Below are 23,462 nucleotides of genomic sequence, written 5' to 3'. Positions count from 1 at the left end.
CAACTCAGTAGGTCAATTGGCAATAGGTCATTAACATGACTGGGTATGAAAAGAGCATCTTGGAGTGGCAGCGGCTCTCAGAAGTAAAGATGGGAAGAGGATCACCAATCCCCCTAATTCTGCGCCGAGAAATAGTGGAGCAATATCAGAAAGGAGTTCGACAGTGTAAAATTGCAAAGAGTTTGAACATATCATCTACAGTGCATAATATCATCAAAAGATTCAGAGAATCTGGAAGAATCTCTGTGCGAAAGGGTCAAGGCCGGAAAACCATACTGGGTGCCCGTGATCTTTGGGCCCTTAGACGGCACTGCATCACATACAGGCATGCTTCTGTATTGGAAATCACAAAATGGGCTCAGGAATATTTCCAGAGAACATTATCTGTGAACACAATTCACCGTGCCATCTGCTGTTGCCAGCTAAAACTCTATAGTTCAAAGAAGAAGCCGTATCTAAACATGATCCAGAAGCGCAGACGTCTTATCTGGGCCAAGGCTCATTTAAAATGGACTGTGGCAAAGTGGAAAACTGTTCTGTGGTCAGACGAATCAAAATTTGAAGTTCTTTATGGAAATCAGGGACGCCATGTCATTCGGACTAAAGAGGAGAAGGACGACCCAAGTTGTTATCAGCGCTCAGTTCAGAAGCCTGCATCTCTGACAGTATGGGGTTGCATTAGTGCGTGTGGCATGGGCAGCTTACACATCTGGAAAGACACCATCAATGCTGAAAGGTATATGCAGGTTCTAGAGCAACATATGCTCCCATCCAGACGACGTCTCTTTCAGGGAAGACCTTGCATTTTCCAACATGACAATGCCAAACCACATACTGCATCAATTACAGCATCATGGCTGCGTAGAAGAAGGGTCTGGGTACTGAACTGGCCAGCCTGCAGTCCAGATCTTTCACCCATAGAAAACATTTGGCGCATCATAAAATGGAACATACGACAAAAAAAGACCTAAGATAGTTGAGCAACTAGAATCCTACATTAGACAAGAATGGGTTAACCTTCCTATCCCTAAACTTGAGCAACTTGTCTCCTCAGTCCCCAGATGTTTACAGACTGTTGTAAAGAGAAAAGGGGATGTCTCACAGTGGTAAACATGGCCTTGTCCCAACTTTGAGATGTGTTGTTTTCATGAAATTTAAAAATCACCTAATTTTTCTCTTTAAATGATACATTTTCTCAGTTTAAACATTTGATATGCCATCTATGTTCTATTCTGAATAAAATATGGAATTTTGAAACTTCCACATCATTGCATTCCGTTTTTATTTACAATTTGTACTTTGTCCCAACTTTCTTGGAATTGGGGTTGTAGTACTGGCATAAAAATGACTTGATTTAAAAAAAAAAAAATGAAGGTATTGGACCTTTCAATAATTTTTGTGGTGAGCCTGCAGAGGAAGGTGGAGGAGACTTGTGCAGAACTCGCAGCTCCAGAGCACCTGGGCCAACATTTTAATAACCAGTGACTCAGCCAAGACAAGAAAGTCCAGTGTTCATTTTAAGCCACATCACTGCAACATGTAGGGTTTCTCCTGTCCAAATACTTAAAGGATTGAACCAGGTCCATGAAAAAAGCTTGGAAAGGTCTAAAGAGAATTTGCTCTTGTGGGACTAGGAGCAAAGAACACGGGGGCAGCCTGTGTATATACACACACTCCGGCACTGTAGTTGCTTTCCCCCAAAATAGCAATTTCTTCTACACCTTTTTTTTTTTTTTTTGGGGGGGGGGGGGGGGGGGGGGGGAGTCAGTTTAAAGAGGCCACCAGAGTTCTGGTAAAGTTGTAAATATGCTGCTTGAACAACCTTCTGAAACTATATTAGCAGCATAACTCATGCCCCATGAGTTATGCTGCTAATATACTTTCAGAAGGTTGTTCAAGCAGCATATTTACAACTTTACCAGAACTCTGGTGGCCTCTTTAAACTGACTTAAGTTGTTTCTCAAGCAATTTTTTTTTCCAAAGGATTGAGCCATGCACAGTTCATTTGCAATACGTCTTCAGATAAACCTTTTATGTACACATCCTTATATAGTGGAACAGACAACAGAAAACATGCAGGAAACTGAAAGTAGAGTAAAACTTATTTAATCCTGAAGCCAGAAACCCCACACAATTTAGTAAGCATTGGATATTGTCATTTTTATCAACAGACATAGCAGTTATGAAAACCAGGTGACAAAGCGTGGCATTTGTATCCTGTCCAAAACTGCACCACTCTTTATATAAAACTATTTAGCCCAACAATTGAATTCATTTTTGTCCCACTGTTCCTGTATTTGACTATTATATAGGTTTAAAGTTTAAGATAAACTAATAAGCTTGTGCTGACTCAGTACAGAAAGACACATCTTGGTATGATGGAAGTTCACAGTCCCACTTTGTACCATTTGTAAAAGACGAAGGCAGTCAGTTACATGTGTTGATCTTATTAAACCCTGCACTCTACTTGCTGTACGCATCTGCTTGTCCTTGGCACTATCATGCTACAGTAAAAGGGATTTTTACTCTACAAAGTCAAAAAACTAAAACATCTACATACACTGAGAAAAATATCAGCTCACATTCAAGAGTACCGTACCAGCACATATCACAGTTAATGTTTTCCCTTGTAGATCCTATTCAGCAACTGAAGGGCAAAATGTGTTAAGAGTTTACATTTTTATGCATAACTGACATCACGGTCATGGTAATTTATCATAAAACTGGTCAAGGGGGGAAAGGACACTTAAGTACACAGCACTTAAGGAACTCAAAACCTATGAGGTATATAAGAGAAGAATTTATGCAAAACAGTACACTGAATACAAAGCTGAACTTAAGATAAACTAATTCAACAAAGGCCTTTCAGTAGAATCAGGTTGTGTGTTTCCATTCAAAAAGACCTTCCCATAAGATGTACTGAAAAGTGCAATATAGATTTGAACCTAAAATACAATCTTAAGATAGAACACATTACCACAGTTTTGACTCGTTCAAGGTTGACAGTACAGATGATGGGTTGAAAATGGTGTTAAGTACGTGTGTGGCACCTGTAAAAGGCTTTAAATGGTCACTAAGTTCATGTGCGTAGGCTGAAATTCAAAACGCAGCACCTAAGAAGCATCAAACATGGATCTGTAAATCATTTTTACAATTTTACAGTGCAAGTTAAAATGTTCCATGTGTACATCAGTGAAATATGCATACCCAGAATTAGTCTCACAGCTAATAAATTTAACAATAGCCATTTAAAAAAACAAACAAAAAAACCCACATCTTAATTAGCCTCACATCCAGTTAAATATGCTGACCAAACTAAATCAGAATAATAGTATAAATACTATTTGAGAGCATCAACCAATCAATGCTTTTTAAATAATGTAACCACTGAGCAACGAGCATGCGGTCAGAAATGATACGGTAAACCTATAACGCCTACAAGTTCTGCATTCTAGCCAGTTTTGCTGGAAATTCCCCTTTGAAATGTTAAAAACATTTCCAATTATCTTTTGGAGAGAAGGGAAGTTTATTTAATTATAAGGCTGGCATAAAAAGTGTGCCTTACTTTGTAAATTCGTGATATCTGTGATCTACATCTTTGCTTCAAATGTTAACATTTGCTTTTAATGCACCTCTAAAAACAGCTTTAAGAGCCTACCCAAGACTTGAAATGTAGTAGAAATGACTTTCCTCCTTAAGCACTTCAATTCCTGCTTCATTAAAAGAGGGGGGAATTTAAGTGCCCTGGAAAGGGCTCAACTAATTATTTAAGCTGCTTTTATAATCATGGATAAACAGTTCAGTCAAGAGCTGCAGAGAGACTGATGCCAGAAAATCAGAAGGCTCAAAATAATCCAACATAAATGTTTCATGTACGGGGTGGGGGGTTAAAAGAGTGTTGGGTCCCTCTTGCTTTTCGCACAGCAAATTCACACTTTTTCCTAGGCAAAGGGGAAAAAACAAAATAAAACTGAGTTTGCACATATTGACTACAATATTTTTTACGCTTCTTGGAGGTCAGCTGCAAAGAAATGGGATCTGAGAGAGGCCTGTTCGTCATACTTTGTTATTTCCTCAACTGCATAAAACACGTCACCATCCCAACTGTTCAATCCTGTTCTTTTGTCCTTTATGCTTCCTCCAGTGGTGTGGGCCTCTTGAGATCTCGTATCTGCTTGATGAGATAGTTCTTTTCATCGCAGAACTGCTCGTCCTCTGAGCGGTCTGTTTGGAATTGGCTCAGGAACTCCACCAGTTTGGACTGGTTCTTCAACAGGATGTCCAAAACAGGTGGTGTCTTATTTGGATTTGCCACAAACACCTGATAAGCAAACAAAAAGCTCGTTTAAATTTAAAAGCTGAGGCTATTTAATCTAGCATCATAGTGGTTAAAATGAGGGATAGCGCCATCCAAGACAACCCTTCATTCCAATATTGCTTTTTAATGCAACTGTACTGACTTAAAAAGTGGTCATTTTAAACCCATACAGTGGCAAGCTCAAAGAGTGTGAGACTTGGGCATATTTTTATCTTCCTGATAAAGACTAGCATTGAACACAACAAATCCAGTGTGAAAAATAAGTTATAAATCCCTCCATGAGAAAATGGCCAATGTGCAACTTGGGGGGAAAAATATGGCTGGCAAGCATAACGACTTCAACTAAGACTTGATTAATGAGTTCAAAGGTTAACTGCTTTTCTTGTGTAGTAACCCTTTTCTTCAAGTCTGTAATAAACGAATCAACTAATTTTTATAAAGCCTGATTTTGATGGCGACTGAATGTTGGTGTTCAAAAAGAGATGTGAAAAAACACAAACACCATAACTTGGTGAAATAGTACTGCTTATCGGTACACGAACACAGTGCAGTTTGAGGTTGTACAGTAATCAGGCTATAACCATCACTTCTATAACTAATATTTAACAACAGTTAGCTCTGCGATACTTGACCTGCAGCCTCACACCTAAGGCCGAAATCACAGCCATGCTGATATTCACTATAACTGCACTTGTGTGTGCGTAATATTGCTTAATTAAAACGTTCACAACAGCAACGGCCTCCTACCTGCCAACTGTTCAGTGCTACGTGTCTCTAAGTGACTTCAAAACATGTTAAATGAAACCAGATTTGCATCATTGAGTTACTTATGCGTCATAATAGCCAAGAATCTGCATTTTGGTTGGTTTTAATGATTTGTGGTTTCTCAATTACTTCTGTATTGCCACATTTTAACATTTATCCATTTTAATCAAAGTAATCTTTTTCCTACCTGCTATCAAGACTCTCAATACTGTACCTAGTACTTAAACCTTTTGGTATTGTGACAACAGCATCACCACATTATGCCAACAATGTAATGATAGGTTGTACAGTAAATAACAGGTACAAGTTAAAATTACAAAATATTTAGACATTTGCCAGAGCCTTAACTTCATTAGTCATGCATTGCATGATACAGAACGTACAGCCAATTAGTGATGTTCTCTCATATGTAGTGAGCAAACATTTATAAAGGAAGCAGTTTGTGACATGGCATAATTTAAAGGAGACTTATGGGGGGAAAAAACCCCTCACTTTTTCAGTGCTTATGCATATTTAGGCATCTGGAGTGCCTACCAACCCACAAACTCTAAAATGAGACGTCCCAGTCAGTTTCTTTTGGGCTGCCCATTTCAGAAAACATGGGCTTCAACAAGCCATTCAAATTTGGCTCCCCTTTCTGTCTCACAAGGAGCTCGTTGAATTATGACACCCCCTCATCTAAGCATTTACACCAGTGTTGGAAATTAGCACCCATTACCTGCCAAATGTGGGTGATTCTGCATAGTGGCATGTGAATTTGCTCAACCTACCAGCCACAGTGTTGGGTAAATAAAAGTAGCACATACAAAGAAATAATGCAACTGTAAGAGAACCATTTGTAATGTTCCACAACGCAGACTGAATCACGAGTCTGCTTGTTTCACTTGGACACTTTGTCTCCTCGTTAAAGTGTCCAAGTGAAACAAGACGACTCAATGTGGCAACTTGAGCATAAAATGCTAACTAGTGCTAACATGAGCATTGAACACTCAAGTAACTGTTAAAAAGGGAATAACCTCAGGTCAAGCAGCCTAGGCTTGCATTGAGCCCAAATAAATAAATGTTACACCGTAGGGGTTAGGAGGTCTGCAGAGAAAACCTCCCAGGGGAGACGGGCCAATTTTTTTTTTTAATGAGAAGTGGAGAAAAGCCAAGAAAGGGGAGTCCCATGAATGGTTCAAGTCCATTCCCATGCCAGGACCTGATCTTCCCAAGCAGTCTCCTGTCCCAGTACTAACCAGGCCCTTGAGGCGGATTGGGCAGCACCGATGTCCCTTTCAGGAGCCCTCAGCCTCTCACCTATTACATAGCTAGGGTTACAGTGGGGGGGCCAGTCCTCTGGTAACTGCAAGAGTTTGACTCCCCACTCACATCTGTACTGCGGTGTGCCTCGACAGATGGCAGTAGGTACCATTTTGATAATGGTCTTTGGTATGACCCAACTGCAAGTAGAACTCTCAATCTCCCAGTCAAGAGAGACACTAAACCATGAATGGTTAGTGTTTTTATTTATTTATTTTAAACCTGCCCAACTCATCAAATGCAACTTCCATCAGTTCACAGTTGTCTCTACGTGCATGCATGAGAGAGAATATCAGTACTTTCCTCAAGTTTAAATATTTAACTTATGAAATAAAATAGCCAATTTACCAAAATGAGCATGCTTGAATATTGTAGCTCTTCCTGCATTATTCTTCACATACAGTTACACACTTCCAGTTAAAACAAGAAAGTGACTGGTAAAAAGATGATTCAGAATCCACCAGCCACAGTGTCCGGTGGATTCTCATCTCATCATTATCTCTAGCCGCTTTATCCTTCTACAGGGTCGCAGGCAAGCTGGAGCCTATCCCAGCTGACTACGGGCGAAAGGCGGGGTACACCCTGGACAAGTCGCCAGGTCATCACAGGGCTGACACATAGACACAGACAACCATTCACACTCACATTCACACCTACGGTCAATTTAGAGTCACCAGTTAACCTAACCTGCATGTCTTTGGACTGTGGGGGAAACCGGAGCACCCGGAGGAAACCCACGCGGACACGGGGAGAACATGCAAACTCCGCACAGAAAGGCCCTCGCCGGCCACGAGGCTCGAACCCGGACCTTCTTGCTGTGAGGCGACAGCGCTAACCACTACACCACCGTGCCGCCCCTGTTCGGTGGATTTATAAATTTTAAAAAAAAAAAAAAAAAAAAAAAAAGTCATGAAGAAAGTGCTACATGACTGGCCAATGGAAAAGTGGGGTGGGATAAGCAGTGTATCATTTAAAGGAACAGGTACTCAAACCAGCAGTTTCAAACAGGGCTGTATTATTTTGACCAAACCATGCAACAGACATTTAAGATCTCAGGGACCTGTGTCTGCTTATGGAAAAAAAGAGGTATGCCACCTTTAAAGATAGATTTTACACAGCCTGTGGGCAAGAAATGTAAAACAGAGCTAAATATTGGGGAAGCTATGGCCTAAAGGTTAGAGAAGCAGCTTTGGGACTAAAAGGTCACAGGTTTGATTCCCTGGACCAGCAGGAATGGCTGAAGTGCCCTTGAGCAAGGCACTGAACCCCCAACTGCTCCCTGGGCTGCTCACTACTGTGGGTATGTGAGTCTCCTGTTGTACATCACTCTGCATAAGAGTGTCTGCTAAATACCTGTAAAGTAATGCAAAATATTAACAAGAACATACTAACATCAGAAAATGAAATCTATCACACTATGCAAAAGTTGGATTATTGCCCAACTCCAAAAAGGAGGGAGTCATTAAAGTACTCCCGCATATTTCTACTAGCCAGAGACAGTAGTCAGGTTGCCAAGAGAAACATACCTTAAAGACATGAAAAGCTTCAAATTGGATGTTGCGGCTGTTATCTCTCAACAGGTTCATCATCAGTTTCAGGTTCTCGGCTCGACTAATGTATTTGGTCATGACTGTAAAGTTGTGTCTGTCCAGCAAGAGTTCTCCCAAAAGCTGTGTGTAACATAAAATTAAAAAAATAATAATTTTAAAAAAAAAAAAAGTCTTTAAGCTAGACGGCCTTTCGATTTCATAAAATCAGTGAAAATTAGTTCCCTCTGAAATTTAGTCAGTCATTGTGATGTTTATTCTTGTAAAATCTCAAAAAAAGGCCATTTTGTGGCTGGGAAGTTATTTAATTTGAGGGGATTCCCTAGCAAACAATGTGCATGAAATCACTCGCTTCACGCAGTCAAGCAGACAGAAGAAGTCCGTGTGCACATGCTAGGCCGGTAGCTGTAACTTGTATATTTCACTCTCGTGGCACATCTCGTGGAACTACATAATTTTTACGTAGAATGATTGATAACGATATTTAGAACGTAGAATAAAAAGTTCTCCATTCAAAACCACGCACACTGATAGTTATAGCACCTTGAAAACGTTCAAAATTAGCACGATGAAGAGTAATCTAGGTTAGCTTTCCAGCCAATGAGCAAGCGCCTAAGTAGGTCGTGACGTAGTATAAACAAAGATGGCTGCGCCCATGGAGGGCAGCATGGAGAGAGAAAATCGCCAAAAAACCCCTTCTGCAGCAAAGTATAAATGTCTTATGCACCTCCCATCAGTTGGAAATGAAGACTCTGAACCGTTTTCGAAAAAGAGGTGGGATACATTCCGTAAATGTTGTTCTGACTGGAAGGAAACTGACGGGATTGAGCGGACAATTGTCGAGAACACTGAACCACTACAACATCTCGAATGTGAAGATCTACCGAGCGGTACAGGCTTTCATCCTACTTGTTATCGATGGTTTGTCGACAAGAAGCGAATAGCTGCCGCTAGAAAGAGGCAGACAGCCAAAGCTGAGTCGGCTCAGAGGATTTCCTCTCCAAAACTATTACGATCTAGAACAGAAGGTTTTGGCCAACAACAACTACAGCACACCAAAAGGAGGAAAACAGAAACAACGCTTGGATCGTCTGGTACAGAAAAAAAGCTGCATATTACCACCTGTCTGCATAATATGTAAGAAATTCGACAGATTTATCACAGCCAAGGGTAAAAGAACAAGAGCTAAACTTGTAAAAGCTGAGACAGTTGATGGAGGTAAGTAAAAAGATTTTATAGGATTTATTTTAACAAAGTCCTAAAATCTTAATGGCTGGCCCAACCAATCTATTAAATACATGTAGGCCTAATGAGGGATGTAAACCCCCAAGCTTGTTCCAAATTAAATAGGTTTTATCAAAATTGAATTTTTTCATGAATAAAGAATTCATAGGCTAAAATGATACGATTTGATGACATGGCTATTTCTTTTGTTGTGATTTTTGTTGGCATTTGATGAAACTTAGGCATATTGTTTTATTTACTTTTCTAGGTTTGTTGCGAAATGCTGCCGAGGCAAAAAACGATGAAGGCGTGCTTGTACATATTCATGAAAAAGACTGTATAGCAATTGAGGTCTGTTACCACAGACCATGCTATGCTGACTACACCAAGTTTCTTACAAGAAAACAACCTGCTGGGTAGGTTTATCTTTCAGAGATATTATTGATGGATACAGTTTGAGGTAGTTGCTGGGTAATATGCATTTTTATGCAGGGGTCTAATAGAATGAGTTATAGCACTATTCATCATAACCAAGATGCCGTCACTTACATCCCCACTAGAAATTATTGATTCAGCATGTGACAAAAGTGCCCAAATGTCCCCCAAATAATGAGGCCACTCTGAGAAAGTGTAAAAGAATGAGAAATATCGAAGGAAATATTATTACCTATTCATTATTTCTGACAATCATAGAATTTTTATTCACTTATGTGCAGGTATCTCGTGGAGAACTTTTATCACATAGTTGGATACATATTTGAGACCAGAAAAGCCATTTCAGAAAGTAGTTCCAAGATAGTTTCCACGAAAGTCATTTTCTAGGCATTCTACGTGTTACAGCTACCGGCCTATGCGCAGGTTTGCCCGTTTCTTTTGGGTTTTACGGCAGCTGGCATCCAGTGTTGCATTGCCGCCATCTACAGGTTTACCTTGACTGTGCACAGAGTTACATAATTCTGTCGCTAAACGAACAGCTGATCACACGGAGGTGCTCGCTGACCGCAGACATTTATTAGTTTGGTCCAGCATTTCCCTTCCTTCACAACATATCTTTTCTTCTCGCTTTCTGTTGCTGTAGTCTGTCTTTCATGTTTTAGTCGCACACTTGCGTCCTCCATTTTTCCTTTCCTGTTTCAAATTTGTATCCCACAATGCCTTGCGCGAATGGGGGAAGCCCACCACGTGATGCATGACATAGTATCTTGAATTGGGTCATGGTGAAGCAGGAGGGGGGGGAAAAAAAAAAAAGAGCAGAGAATTTAGGGCCACATGGCCCTAAATTCATTAATTGCTCTATTAAAAATAAATAAAATTAGGAAGTCTGATTTGAATTCAGTAGCTTTCAGTCCACTACACAAAAATAATTGGGTGGCAGGGAAAATTCTTTGTGACCTACACGTGAAAAATCTGAAAGGCAGTCTACCTTTAAAGGAGCAATTTCAAACAGTTGCACAGTCATATGCGAGTCCTACTATATATATATATATATATATATATATATATATATATATATATATATATATATATATCTGTGGGTTTAAAATACAGTATGATTTCCTGAAAAACAATACATAGTGTAGATCCATGCTATAGGAAGTTACTTGTTTGGCTGTTGTCCGACTCACTTGACATTCAAAATGGCTTAAGCAGATTTATCTACAGCAAGATCTAAAAATCACAGTGCTAGTGTGTCCAGAGCATCAGTATGACTGCTAAGCTCACATGTGACCATCTCTGTTTCAAATCACAGAATTGCTGGAATGTGGACAGCAACCAGAAACATGACATACTTTTAAGGATAAATGCTGAAAAAAAAAAAAAAAACAGGACATTCCTTCACAAAGCAAATTTGCCCAAATATGTGGATATACTAATTACAAGGAAGAAACATAAATGCAACCTGAGATTTCAACACAGCTATGAGTTATGTATCTGCCAAAACAGGTGAACATCTATCTTGAGGTCATGGTTAACATGTGACAGGTGTTTGCAAGTACCCTCACCTTCAGAGACTGTCGTTTGGTGACGTAGTTATCAGAATGCAGAAGCTTTTCGTACTCTGTAAATACCTGGAAATTTGTCAAAATATTTCAATTTCAACAGATGCACAGTCGTATTTCTGTGAAGCTTTGAAGAACCGCATAGATCACCTTAAACCATCTGCAAACTTGCTTTTTAGCATATGGTTGAATTATACTAAAAAGAATGAAAATCTTTATAGAAATTTAAAGGAGATGTTTACTCTGTCGTAATTTGTCTCCAAGAAATCTGCACACATGATTTTGTGTCTTGTTAGAAGATCCTAGAAAATAAGAAAAGCATATAAACAAACGTCAGTTCAATTTTTTTTTTTTAATTGAAGTCATGTAAACAGGAAAATTGTAGAAAATAACTGACCTTAAATGAAGCAAAGGCATCTGAGGCAATGTCGAAAGTGGAGAGTTCCACATAGCGGAAGAAGCAATAGAAGTCCTCAGAGAACAGAACAGTACGGGCCAAGGGCTCGTGACGGAGACACTCTCGCAACATCATGCCGCAGTTCAGAGCCACTTCTGGAGTTTCATAGCTGCAATTATCAGAGAATACATGGCCACCAATGAAGAACATCACATGACTGAAGGATAATTACTTATCTAAAAATTTAGAAATCTGAGTTCGCCAACAAAATCTTTATTTTAGCAGGTATGACAATTTACCCATTAATGCAAGTTTTAAAAAAAAACAAGGACTTTACCTATTGAAGGCAGCAATAACATTTTACCATATTGTGAAAAGATCTATATTAACTGATTTCATACCAAGTGTTAGCCAAAAAGCTAAAGTACTATTCAGATGGAATAGGATTTCCAGACTATTCTGTCAAAGACTGTTTTGACACCTAGTATAACCGCTTGTTGTAGAATCCCATAACATGTATATAGGCTTTAGCTGTGCTCGGCACTCAACCTACCAGATGGATCTAACATTCCAGCGCTACAAAGGCAATAATTACATTACCCTACCTTCTCAACTACTCTAGTCTGAATAAGGCACAAGACCAAAGGTGGGGTCTTAACCATGACCAAGTAAACTATACACTTGCATTGACTTAATAATAAATAGCAACTTTAAGATTTAGACAGCAGTAATTGGTAAATAATCCAATGCCTTGAAAAAGTATTCATACCCCTTGAACTTTCACATTTTTCCACCTAACAACCACGAACTGAAAGGTTTTTTATTGAGCTTTTATGAGATAGACCAACACAGTAGCACATAATTGTGAAGTGAAACAAAAATGATAAATGGTCTTCAAAGTTTTAAACAAATAAAAATCTGAAAAATGTGATGTGCATTAGTGTTCAGCCCCCCTGCGTTAATATTTTGTAGAGCCACCTTTTGCTGCAATTACAGCTGCAAGTCTTTTGTGGCATGTCTCTACCAGCTTTGAACATCTAGACACTGAAATTTTTGCCCATTCTTCTTTGCAAAATGGCTCAAGCTCAGCCAGATTGGATGGAGAGCGTCTGTGAACAGCAATTTTCAAGCTTTGCCACAGATGCTCAATGGGATTTAGGTCTGGACCTTGACTGGGCCATTCTAACACATGAATATTCTTTGATCTAAACCATTCCATTGTAGCTCTGGCTGTATGTTTAGGGTCATTGTCTTGCTGGAAGGTGAATCTCCTTCCCAGTCTCACGTCTTTTGCAGCCTCCAACAGGTTTTCTTCCAGGATTGCCCTGTATTTATCTCCATCCATCTTCCCATCAACTCTGACCAGCTTCCCTGTCCCTGCTGAAGAAAAGCATCCCCATAGCATGATGCTGCCACCACCATGTTTCACAGTGGGGATGGTGTGTGCAGGGTGATGAGCAGTGTTAGTTTTCCGCCACACATAGCGCTTTGCATTTAGGCCAAAAAGTTCAACTTTGGTCTCAAGCACTTTCTTCCACATGTTTGCTGTGCCCCCTACATGGCTTCTGGTAAACTGCAAACGGGACTTCTTATGCCGGTCTTTCAGCAATGGCTTTCTTCTTGCCACTCTTCCAAAAAGGCCAGATTTGTGGAGTGTACGACTTATAGTTGTCCTGTGCACAGATTCTCCCACCTGAGCTGTGGATTTCTGCAGCTCCTCCAGAGTGATCATGGGCCTCTTGGCTGCTTCTCTGACCAGTGCTCTCCTTGCTTGCTCTGTCAGTTTAGGTGGACAACCATGTCTTGGTAGGTCTGCAGTTGTGCCATACTTTTTCCATTTTTGAATGATGGATTGAACAGTGCTTCTTCAGATGTTCAGAGCTTGGGATATTTTTTTTATAACCTAACCCTGCTTTAAACTTCTCCAGAACTTTATCCCTGACCTGTCTGGTGAGTTCTTTGGTCTTCATGATGCTGTTTGTTCTTCAGTGTTCTCTAACAAACCACTGAGGCCTTCACAGAACAAGTGTATTTATGCTGAGAGTAAATTACACACAGTAGGACTTAACTAATTAGGTGACTTCTGAAGGCAGTTGATTGCACTGGATTGTATTTAGAGGTATCAGAGGACAGGGGGCTGAATACTAATGCACACCACATTTTTCAGATTTTTATTTGTTTAAAATTTTGAAGACCATTTATCATTTGCGTTTCACGTCACAATTATGTGCTACTCTGTGTTGGTCCATCACAAAATCTCAATTTAAAAAAAAAAAAAAAACCTTTTAAGTTCGTGGTTGTAAGGTGGAAAAATGTGAAAAAAGTTCAAGGGCTATGAATACTTTTGCAAGGCACTTATATATATATATATATATATATATATATATATATATATATATATATATATATATATATATATATAAAAACACACTTTTTTTAAACACACTCCCTGATGATCATGAGTTAACTCTCCCTTATTGAACATGAGCTAAAAACTTTGATTTGAGTAGGCAGCTAGTACATTAGTTTGAGGTGCCACTAATGCAAGGTCATAGCACGGTTGGATTTGCTCGGAGCATAATGTTAAATGCACAGTTGTGTGCATAACCTGACCAACACACATGAAATGCCATCATTGTGCTTAACCAGCAGGTTCTTCTTGGCTATCGATGAGATACTTAGACAGCTGTGATGTGAAAGGAAATCAAATTAGGGTTTTTACTACGGGCCAATGGTGCTACTTGAAAGGCAAGTATTTGTTTACCATTAAATATGTTTGCGAGAACATGAAAAGGAGAAAAACAAGACTGAGAAATAAACCAGACTATTAACTGAACATGTAAATAAGAATTTATTAATGCATGTATTGACCAATTATACACTAAAAAGTGTATTGCTTGCAACTCTAAGAACAGAACTGGTAAATGTAGACTCTGTAGCTATAACACAATTGACAGTATATATCAGTATTGGCAACTGGAACTGACAGCATAATCAATGCTTTTTTGGGAAAGTGCTAATCATGATTGCACCCTGGGGCCTGGAAAACTCACCCTTTCAGCAGCATGAAGAGGATCTGAGAGTGGGAGGAAATGTACTCGACTGTGGGTGTGCGGGTGCCAATCTGACGCCGCACTATGTTACTGAACAGATGAACCACATCTTTCTTTCCCTTTGTGGAGTAAAATTAAGTACAGTTGAGTTTAAATCAAGATTTACCAGATTTCTTAACCTTCTTAGTACATTTGAATTTATATCATGATGTGGAACTCTGGGTAAAAGAACCATAAAAACATACAAGTAGTGACTAGATTTAAAAAAAAAAAAAAAAAAAAAAAAAAAAATGCACCAAACAAAACCACATCGAATATACCAAATATTGCAAAACAAAATCCAAACTGAAACATCACCTCAAAGTCGATCCTCTGCAGGTTGGCTATGAGGGCAATGAAGAGGTTGGTATTGTAGAGCTCCTGTGCCAGTTGGGCCACTGCTTCTGTCTGAGGCTCCTTGTCTCCAGTACCACACAACACCTCTTTCAATAATGCTAGGTTCTTTGACGCTTCCTCAGCAACCTGTTGCAAAAATCTGTCATCTTACCACCCACATCACGACTGCCCCGGCATGCACCAATCTAACATTTCAAGCAGAAACTCACTTCATTTTTTTTTCACCCCCCCAACAAACATCACCAGTATACATAGCTGCTGGACACCAAACACACACAAAAATTAACCTTGTATTCATGCATGTGCACTGTTGTTTACCTTTTCACTTTTCTTGTTGTCAGATGTTTCCAGCCTCTCTAAGCATGCCACATTCTCCTTGAGATTCTTCACAATCTCTGCTGGACTCTTCTGAGACTTCCCGAAAGGGAATGGCATGTTTAGATGGTGTGCTTGTTTTTGGATGAAGCAAGAAACGTTTCACCTTCCAAGAAACAACAAATACAAAAATCTACTGTGATATGTATGAAATGAAAAATCAGGGTATTTGAGCCAACAATTAAATAAGTATTGAATTCAAGTGCAAACACCTGATCAAGTTTTATCTTCTGTACGTCACTGAAAACAAAAATATACAGTTCTGCTGGCATATTGGGTATCTGCATTTTAATCAGGTACGCATCATACAGATGAACTTTGACAATATAATTAAGCCATGTACAATCTGTCATTGTACCATTACGGTCATACATTGATAGAAGTGGACCACCAAGGGTCCCCATAACACTGACATCAGCTGTATTTCAGTAGATGTTGAATGTTGAGATATGCGTGTACATTGCTAGGGAATTCTAAAGACCTCACCGTCATTGCTGAGTACAGAAATCACCCAAAAGTGGTTAACACAAACCCAGCAACATTTCTGTGCCTCATACACTTGCACCAACACCATACACACTACCATGCCAGAGTCACGGTTACAAAAGGAGGAGACTTCCCACCATAACAACCCTGATTAGAAATCCATGAGGAAAGTCCATGACACCAAAGATAGCAGTTTTATGCACATATCCCACCCCCTCCCCCAAAAAGCCAATCAGAACCGGGAAACATTAAGCCAATCATGTTGTTCCACTAATGCAACCACACAGTTGTACATGCACAGGAGACGCATAGTGGCCTCGTAGCAACCTTGCACATGCGTAGTAGAAAAATAAATATATTTTTAATAATAAAGTTCAATCTATATAGTGCCTTTCTCACACCCAAGTTGTTTTTTTTTTTTTTTTTTTGGGGGGGGGGGTCCACCAAAAGAGGGTCAGGATGTAATTCCAATGGCGTAGCTACCACAGTCCCACCAAACAGCGCACGCAGATAAATCCCACAGCGCCACGACGCTGCCGGGCAACATTGCTGAGAATACCACGCCAAGCACAAAAGCACCACCGCACAGAGCACTGGACAACCCTGATGTTAAAAGAGCAACGAGCTCACTCTAGTCCATAGCAAGGAGCACAGGCATCACCCATGGCAGACCAAGGCCTGGAGGGAATCGACACCCAAAACTGGATCCGGAGCTACGCCACAACTGACCGACAACACCCCCCCCCAAAAAAAACAAAACAAACAAACAAACAAAAAAAACCACTACACAAAAGAAAAACAAACAGGGGGAAAAAACGGTCCGGTGAGAAGCAGCAGCCAGAATGCGCATGTCAACCGGAAATGGAAGAAATGAAATAGGATTTGTTTTAAACCTTATTTTGGGGCAAAGTCACCAAACTATTTAAGGATTTGACTGGTGATTGTATACATGCAGTTTACGTCCCAGCGGCCACTGAAAGTGCAGTTATGGCTGTTTCCCCATTCATTTAGATAGGGGCTTCGTCTTATTGGCCTGAAATAACTGCCCAGGTGTGTTACCAAGGTGGCTGCTGAGTAGCAAGACTTGCCTATATGGACTTTACTGCCACCTTGAGAAAAATCCACCACTCAATCAGCAGTGGTTATATGACAGTTCTTTTCCACTGATGAGTAGTGTAGGCATACATCATGCAAAGCAATAAGTTACAGTTATTACAAACCCACCAGATGCCCTACAAGGTAACCCTTTAACTGAATTTACTGTACATTTAAATATATTTGGATTCATCCAAATCACTGTTAAACAGTATAGATCCTGGTTACATTGAGGCAATAGGATTTTTGTTTTAATGACTGAATCATTCAGATTATTTGCACAATGTAGAAAATTGGGCCATAGGAGGTGCACTCTTCCAACATCCGTCAGGATTTCTTTTTCCATGACCGTCAAAGCTCTTCTGGATCATCAATTTGCTATTCAAAGCCTGCAACTTTTGGCATGCAGACGTCACAAATGACATCAATGGGGCATTCTTTGACTGCACTGTAAGAAGTAGGCTGCATTTTAATTTTAACACACATACTCTTGCAGTCCATCACCTATAACCAACATCAGCATTAATCGTGTGACGTTCCTTCCTTCAGCAGCAAAACAAGTGAAAATTTTATCAGTGCAAAGACAAACACAAATTACAAAAATGTTTCTTATTTAAAAATCATACATAAAATTAATATCAAAGTGAATCAAAAAAGATGTAGGATCTTGGTGTTGATGCACCTTGAGAAACCACTGTAATATGTAACCTGTAACTGCTACAATTTATAATTAATACTAAATTAATATGGCTCAGGTGGCTAAGGCGCCATACCATAAATCCGGGGACCCGGGTTAGATTCCAACCTGAAGTCATTTCCCGATCCCTCCCCATCTCTCTTCTGCTCATTTCCTGTCTCTACACTGTCCTATCCAATAAAAGGTGGAAAAAGCCCTAAAAGAAATCTTAAAAAACTAAAAATTAATATTTATTATTTAATTTCAGTAGAAATAAAGTTCTACCATCATTTGGAGTGGTTTATATGGACCATTACACAGGATTTATTTTTATTTATTTTACACGTGGTGTTCAATAGGCAGTAGACCGTTTACCTCAGGACCTAACTGGCTACTGCATTTAGACATTCAATTTCTTATTATATTTATGCTTTACCAGTTTGGAGTGTTACATTACTCCACGATAGGTCGTCACCTTCATATAATCCAACTTCAGTAGAACAAATTAAACATTTACTTTAATATTTTAAATATTAGTCAAACAGTTGTAAATCTTCAAAGTTTAACAAATAAAGCCAAAGTCCATCCAAATGGCAGCCATCTTGGCAATACTTCATGGTATTTTTCCAATCATACAAGGTCAGGGTCAGTACATGTAAAGCTTTTGAGAATTGCTTTCAAATTGGAAGTGTACACAAGACCATATAAAATTGTTGGTTAAAAACAGAGAATTTAAAAAGTTAAAAATGATCTCAGTGCAACTCTTCGTGAAGACCGACATAAAATCAGGAGTAAATGAAGCATGACCACTGCATTGCCATAAACGTATTAACCGCACCTCCAATTGTATAGTATGAGCCAACTGAAGTTGGCGAAAGAGGTATGCAAAGCACAATCACATCAGGGTTGAGTATTTCGAAGGGGATATATTTGGGTCATGCCAGCAATTTAAAAAAAAAAAAAAAAAAAACCACAATAAGCAATTTGATCATCCAAAACCTAAAAAAAAGGCAGAAAAAGGAGCATTTCTATCACTGACAGTTTTATTCTCCATTTAACCTGACAAAGCGAGAGCACATCAGATTGGAGAAGGGGCTGGAGCTTCCAGGAAGCATCTGTTAATTGAGGTATTTCACCCACGTGACCAAGTCACGTGATGCAGCCATTTTGGACGGCACACTAAGTCCTTCAGTGCAAGGCAGTATGAGATGGTGGAGACCTTTGCACATTTTAACAAGAAAAGTAAGCTATGATTCGTGTTAAATTGGATCTGTCTTTTATCACAAACACTGTATCCAGCCTTGGTATGGAGCCAAGGTTGTCGACAGAAGTCAACAGTTTGATGAAGGATGACCCCAGCAGTTTGAAACGGTACAAGGTAGGCTATGTCCACAACACTGTCTTGTTACTCGGGGGATCCGAGATCCCCTGAAACAGACATGAGATCCTTTGAAAACATGATTTGGGAAATGTTGGGGGGTCTCTAAAATCTTGGCAAAATGATGTTTATTGACATAGCAATCGTGTGTAACGGGAAGCATTTGCATACCCGAAGTGTTGTGTTTACATGACAACGACTGCTGCTGCCAGGTTGGTTGTTGAGTAGCCTGACTTTTTTTTTTTTCTTTCTTTCTTTCTTGCATGTGGTATCATTGTTGACACGAGGTTGTTTTTTGAACATGCCAATGCGGACACGATTTCCCCTGATGAGTTATGACTTCAGACGTGATGCGTGTGTGGAGTCCGCGTGATATGTGCGCAAGATAGGCTTCTCATGTGTTTGGAGATCCGCGCTCTTTTTTTTTCTCTCTTTCTTTTTACTTAATTTCCCTGTTTATTTCTGTGTCCCATTTCTTTCTAGCCTCTGTTATTGCGTTTTATGTCTGATGTCTGCTACATGCAACCCTAGACAAATTAACACTGCCTTGTTTCACTGCTCAGATGGGTTAACAAACACTCAAAACTCCTGTTCAGATCATTCCAGATTCATATTTTTGACACTCTCTCACTTTGTTGAAAAGAAAAAAAAAAACTGCTTTTGTTGTATTTTTGCTATTAAAATTGCCAGACAGATTTTTTTTTAAATCAGAACAACCCAGAAACCAGTGAAACTATCTTATTGCTCAAACTGTATTTAAAACCCATGTTAAGTTTACAGATGTAGGTTTGACACAGGTGACCGAGGATTACTGACTGGCTGAACCATTACAGGTACAGTGCTGATTCAGGACCCAGAGCTCCCAAAAAGTATAAAACCTAAAGCAAGTAACACTGTGTAGATGCAAATAAATATGGGGCAACTGGCATCGTGATGGAAGTGCTTTATTACTAAAATAAAGTGTTTATATAAAATTTACACTCCAGTCATTACATCGTGCCATTTTACTTACGAGACCAAATGGACAGGAATGCAGCACTTCCAATGTTGTTGTCAGCATTGTAATTATTAGTTAAGTCTATGATAAAAATGGTTAAACTTTGTGCTTGACCCTGTACATCTTTACGAACAGTCAAATCCAAAACACCTTTACTTGCCTGAAAGTTAACGGGTGCATGTTTTGTTTTTCCTGTCTCTTTGCTGCTACCTGTCACTACTCTTAACAGATTGAGACACCTCTGAAACTCTCCTTAATATTTCCCCCATTTTAAAAAGTACCTTTAAGGCAAAAGATTTTAGTCTTTGACTAGACTGCAGGTTATGAAATATGGAGCTTTGTTTCTACAGATATATCCATGATCCATCCCATAAGCCACAATATCTCCTCCACCAACAAGTCTGGCTGCTGATTTAGCATGGATAGAAAATTAAAGCAGAAGAATTTCCATAATATTTGAGAGTACTAGTTAGGACTGTTGGAGAAACGGTCATGGAAATACATCTGCATTGCAAGGGTCTGATAAGCCTGGCTTTTTTAGAATTATATTTTTACTAATAAGTTGATTGGCTCTTTTACTGATGGGTGGGGCTTCCCGTAATACAGGCCCTGCCCCATTCATAATTCAAGCAGCAGCCTGTCTCTAGTCATTTGCCAGGCCTGATAAAGCGCTCTCTCCAATTTTTACTCAGAACCACACCTCCAAAACACATGTGGGCCATGAGCAAGAACATGTGAATACTAGTACACAGACGGGAACTGACATGCAAGTAGAGACGCCTCCTTGTCCTGATTGGTCGGATGGTCAGTCATCCCCCCCCACAGCAGATAGAATGCCACTGAACCTGCAGTTTTAAAGGAACAGTCCACCGTACTTCCATAATGAAATATGCTCTTATCTGAATTGAGACGAGCTGCTCCGTACCTCTCCAAGCTTTGCGCAACCTCCCAGTCAGTCAGACGCGCTGTCACTCCTGTTAGCAATGTAGCTAGGCTCAGTATGGCCAATGGTATTTTTGGGGGCTGTAGTTAGATGCGACCAAACTCTTCTGCGTTTTTCCTGTTTACAGAGGTTTATATGACCAGTGATATGAAACAAGTTCAGTTACACAAATTGAGACGTGGCGATTTTCTATGCTATGGAAAGTCCGCACTATAATGACAGGCGTACTAACACCTTCTGCGCGCTTCGGCAGCGCATTGATACGGAGCTCAGATATCAATGCGCTGCCGAAGCGCGCAGAAGGTGTTAGTACGCCTGTCATTATAGTGCGCACTTTCCATAGCATAGAAAATCGCTACGTTTCAATTTGTGTAACTGAACTTGTTTCATGTCACTGGTCATATAAACCTATGTAAACAGGAAAAACGCGGAAGAGTTTGGTCGCATCTAACTACAGCCCCAAAAAATACCATTGGCCATACTGAGCCTAGCTACATTGCTAACAGGAGTGACAGCGCTTCTGACTGACTGGGAGGTCGCGCAAAGCTCGGAGAGGTACGGAGCAGCTCGTCTCAATTCAGATAAGAGCATATTTCATTATGGAAGTACGGTGGACTGTTCCTTTAACTCAAACTTATTTAACTGACAGTTTTGAAAGAGTCAGGAGAACTTTATATTTTAATATTATATTAAATACAAAAAGTGATCTGACTTAGACAAGCCACATTTACATATATTGCCACTGCTTCTTTAGCCATCTTTTTGTGTGTGCGCCGTTTTTAAAGGAACTTGCTTCATTTCCCATTGCCTTCAATAATGTCCTCTACAGTCATGGTGACAATGCTTTAGCCCAAAAGAGTCGCATAACAGATTTCAACCGAGCCGATAAAACATGGAAACAAAGTCTCCCTGCAATTAAAACGTTTTTACTTAGTCCTTTTGGATGGCTGACTTGGGTTTGGCCTGTATATAAATTTGTCCATTTTCTCAGCACCTCCATAAATATGGATTATTATAGAAGGGGTTTTGTGGCTACTCAGAATTCCATAACATTTTGTTATACATTACAAGACACATAAGTCAGTGTGAACAATGAATAAGAGAGAGATTTGTTTAACTAGAAAGAGTCAGTAAAGTTGTGAAAACATGCAAAACATTACATTTTAGAAGCGAGAGAGATATTTTTTTTCCACCCTTCCATACAGAGTGATAATGACAAACGCACCGTGGGCTAAATTCTAGTTTTAAGGTGTCTCATGTGGCGCCAATGTTATGGAATTACACTACATGGGATTTCCGGGCCGTCTTACAAAAAGCTGTTCTCACACACACACACGAGAAAATAATAATAAACCACCCTGATGTGGTGCTTCATTAACCGAGCCAGCGTTATTTAGCTGAACTGGCTAAGCTGAGGGCTGAAAGCTATCAACTGCCACCACCCAGTCAAAATGACTGACAGAGCCAGCAGGTTTCAACCAACTTTGAACATTTCTTTGAAAATTGGATTTTAGACACTGGGGCTGCTTTCTAAATTACTCAAAACCTGCGTGATACAACTTCAGCTGGTGTTACGCTCATTTAAACCTCGCTAGCTAGCGTTAGCTGACTAGGTAACTCAGGACAAGTCGATTTCCTGTCTTTGATTAGCAGGCTAGGGTGCTGGCTCTGAAACAAAAATGCTAACTTAGTAAGCCGGCGTCGACAAGAGAAGGTGAATTACACATATTTAAAGCAACAGGCTATGCCAGGAGGTGCTCAAGTTGAACCGTGTTGTTCTTTTTACACTGACATAGCAAGAGTGCATGCGGTGTAAACACTGAACTTTTTCAATGACAGCCAGCTAACGCAACTGACATGCAGCAATAAAAGTATCGCTAGCTAACAGCACAGAAACTCACTGCTGCCCGAGCTGCCTTTACACGGAATTATGGATGTGCAAAGAAGGCGAATGAGTTTAATTTACTCTGAAAAACCACGTTAATTAGCACGAACATGCGACAGTTTAACAAGTTTTGATAGGGACACTCACTGTTCAAACGGCGACTCTGAAAATCACCCAGGACAAGGTAGCTCGGTCGGAAACAAAGATGTCTATAAATAGCAAAACAAAACTGACTTTAGAAAAGTTTGTACATGCTATTCGCTCCCCCAAAGTGGTCTGTTGTTGCTAAGGTGGAAAAACCTCCGTCCGATTTACTGCTAACGTCTGATGTTCTGGAGCTCACTAAAAACCCTCCAGCGAGGAGCAGCTCTACCAGGGAAGTTGGCGAGTGTTCATAGATCCGCCCACTGCTCAAGATTGACATTATTTCTGGCCAATAGGAGCATACCTTTGATAGACGGTAACCAGAATTTATTAAATGATCGAGAACAAACAAACAAACAATAACAAGCATTTACCAAAATGTACTTTGTTACAAATCACCAAATCCTATGCAACAAATTCAACAAATTAGTGGTGCTTGAAAGTTTGTGAACCCTTTAGAATTTTCTATATTTCTGCATAA

At 39.8% G+C, this 23,462-nt stretch overlaps 1 protein-coding gene across 1 annotated transcript; it reads right to left on the bottom strand.

Moving 5' to 3' along the window:
- Window positions 1–2,090: 2,090 nt before the first annotated feature.
- Window positions 2,091–23,212, bottom strand: cab39l1 (calcium binding protein 39, like 1). The gene is made up of 9 exons (XM_060927817.1): window positions 22,985–23,212; window positions 15,321–15,483; window positions 14,964–15,128; window positions 14,607–14,725; window positions 11,554–11,722; window positions 11,399–11,458; window positions 11,160–11,225; window positions 7,912–8,055; window positions 2,091–4,321 (listed from the first exon to the last, which is right to left on the bottom strand). Exons 2-9 carry the CDS (start codon window positions 15,435–15,437, stop codon window positions 4,130–4,132), a joined length of 1,032 nt encoding a protein of 343 aa, XP_060783800.1. The 5' UTR covers window positions 15,438–15,483; window positions 22,985–23,212; the 3' UTR covers window positions 2,091–4,129.
- Window positions 23,213–23,462: the final 250 nt, after the last annotated feature.

Source organism: Neoarius graeffei, chromosome 8 (assembly GCF_027579695.1).
Source record: "Neoarius graeffei isolate fNeoGra1 chromosome 8, fNeoGra1.pri, whole genome shotgun sequence".
Lineage (NCBI taxonomy): Eukaryota > Metazoa > Chordata > Actinopteri > Siluriformes > Ariidae > Neoarius > Neoarius graeffei.
The sequence above is the reverse complement of the archived record's forward strand: the minus strand, read 5'-3'. Positions and strand labels throughout refer to the sequence as shown.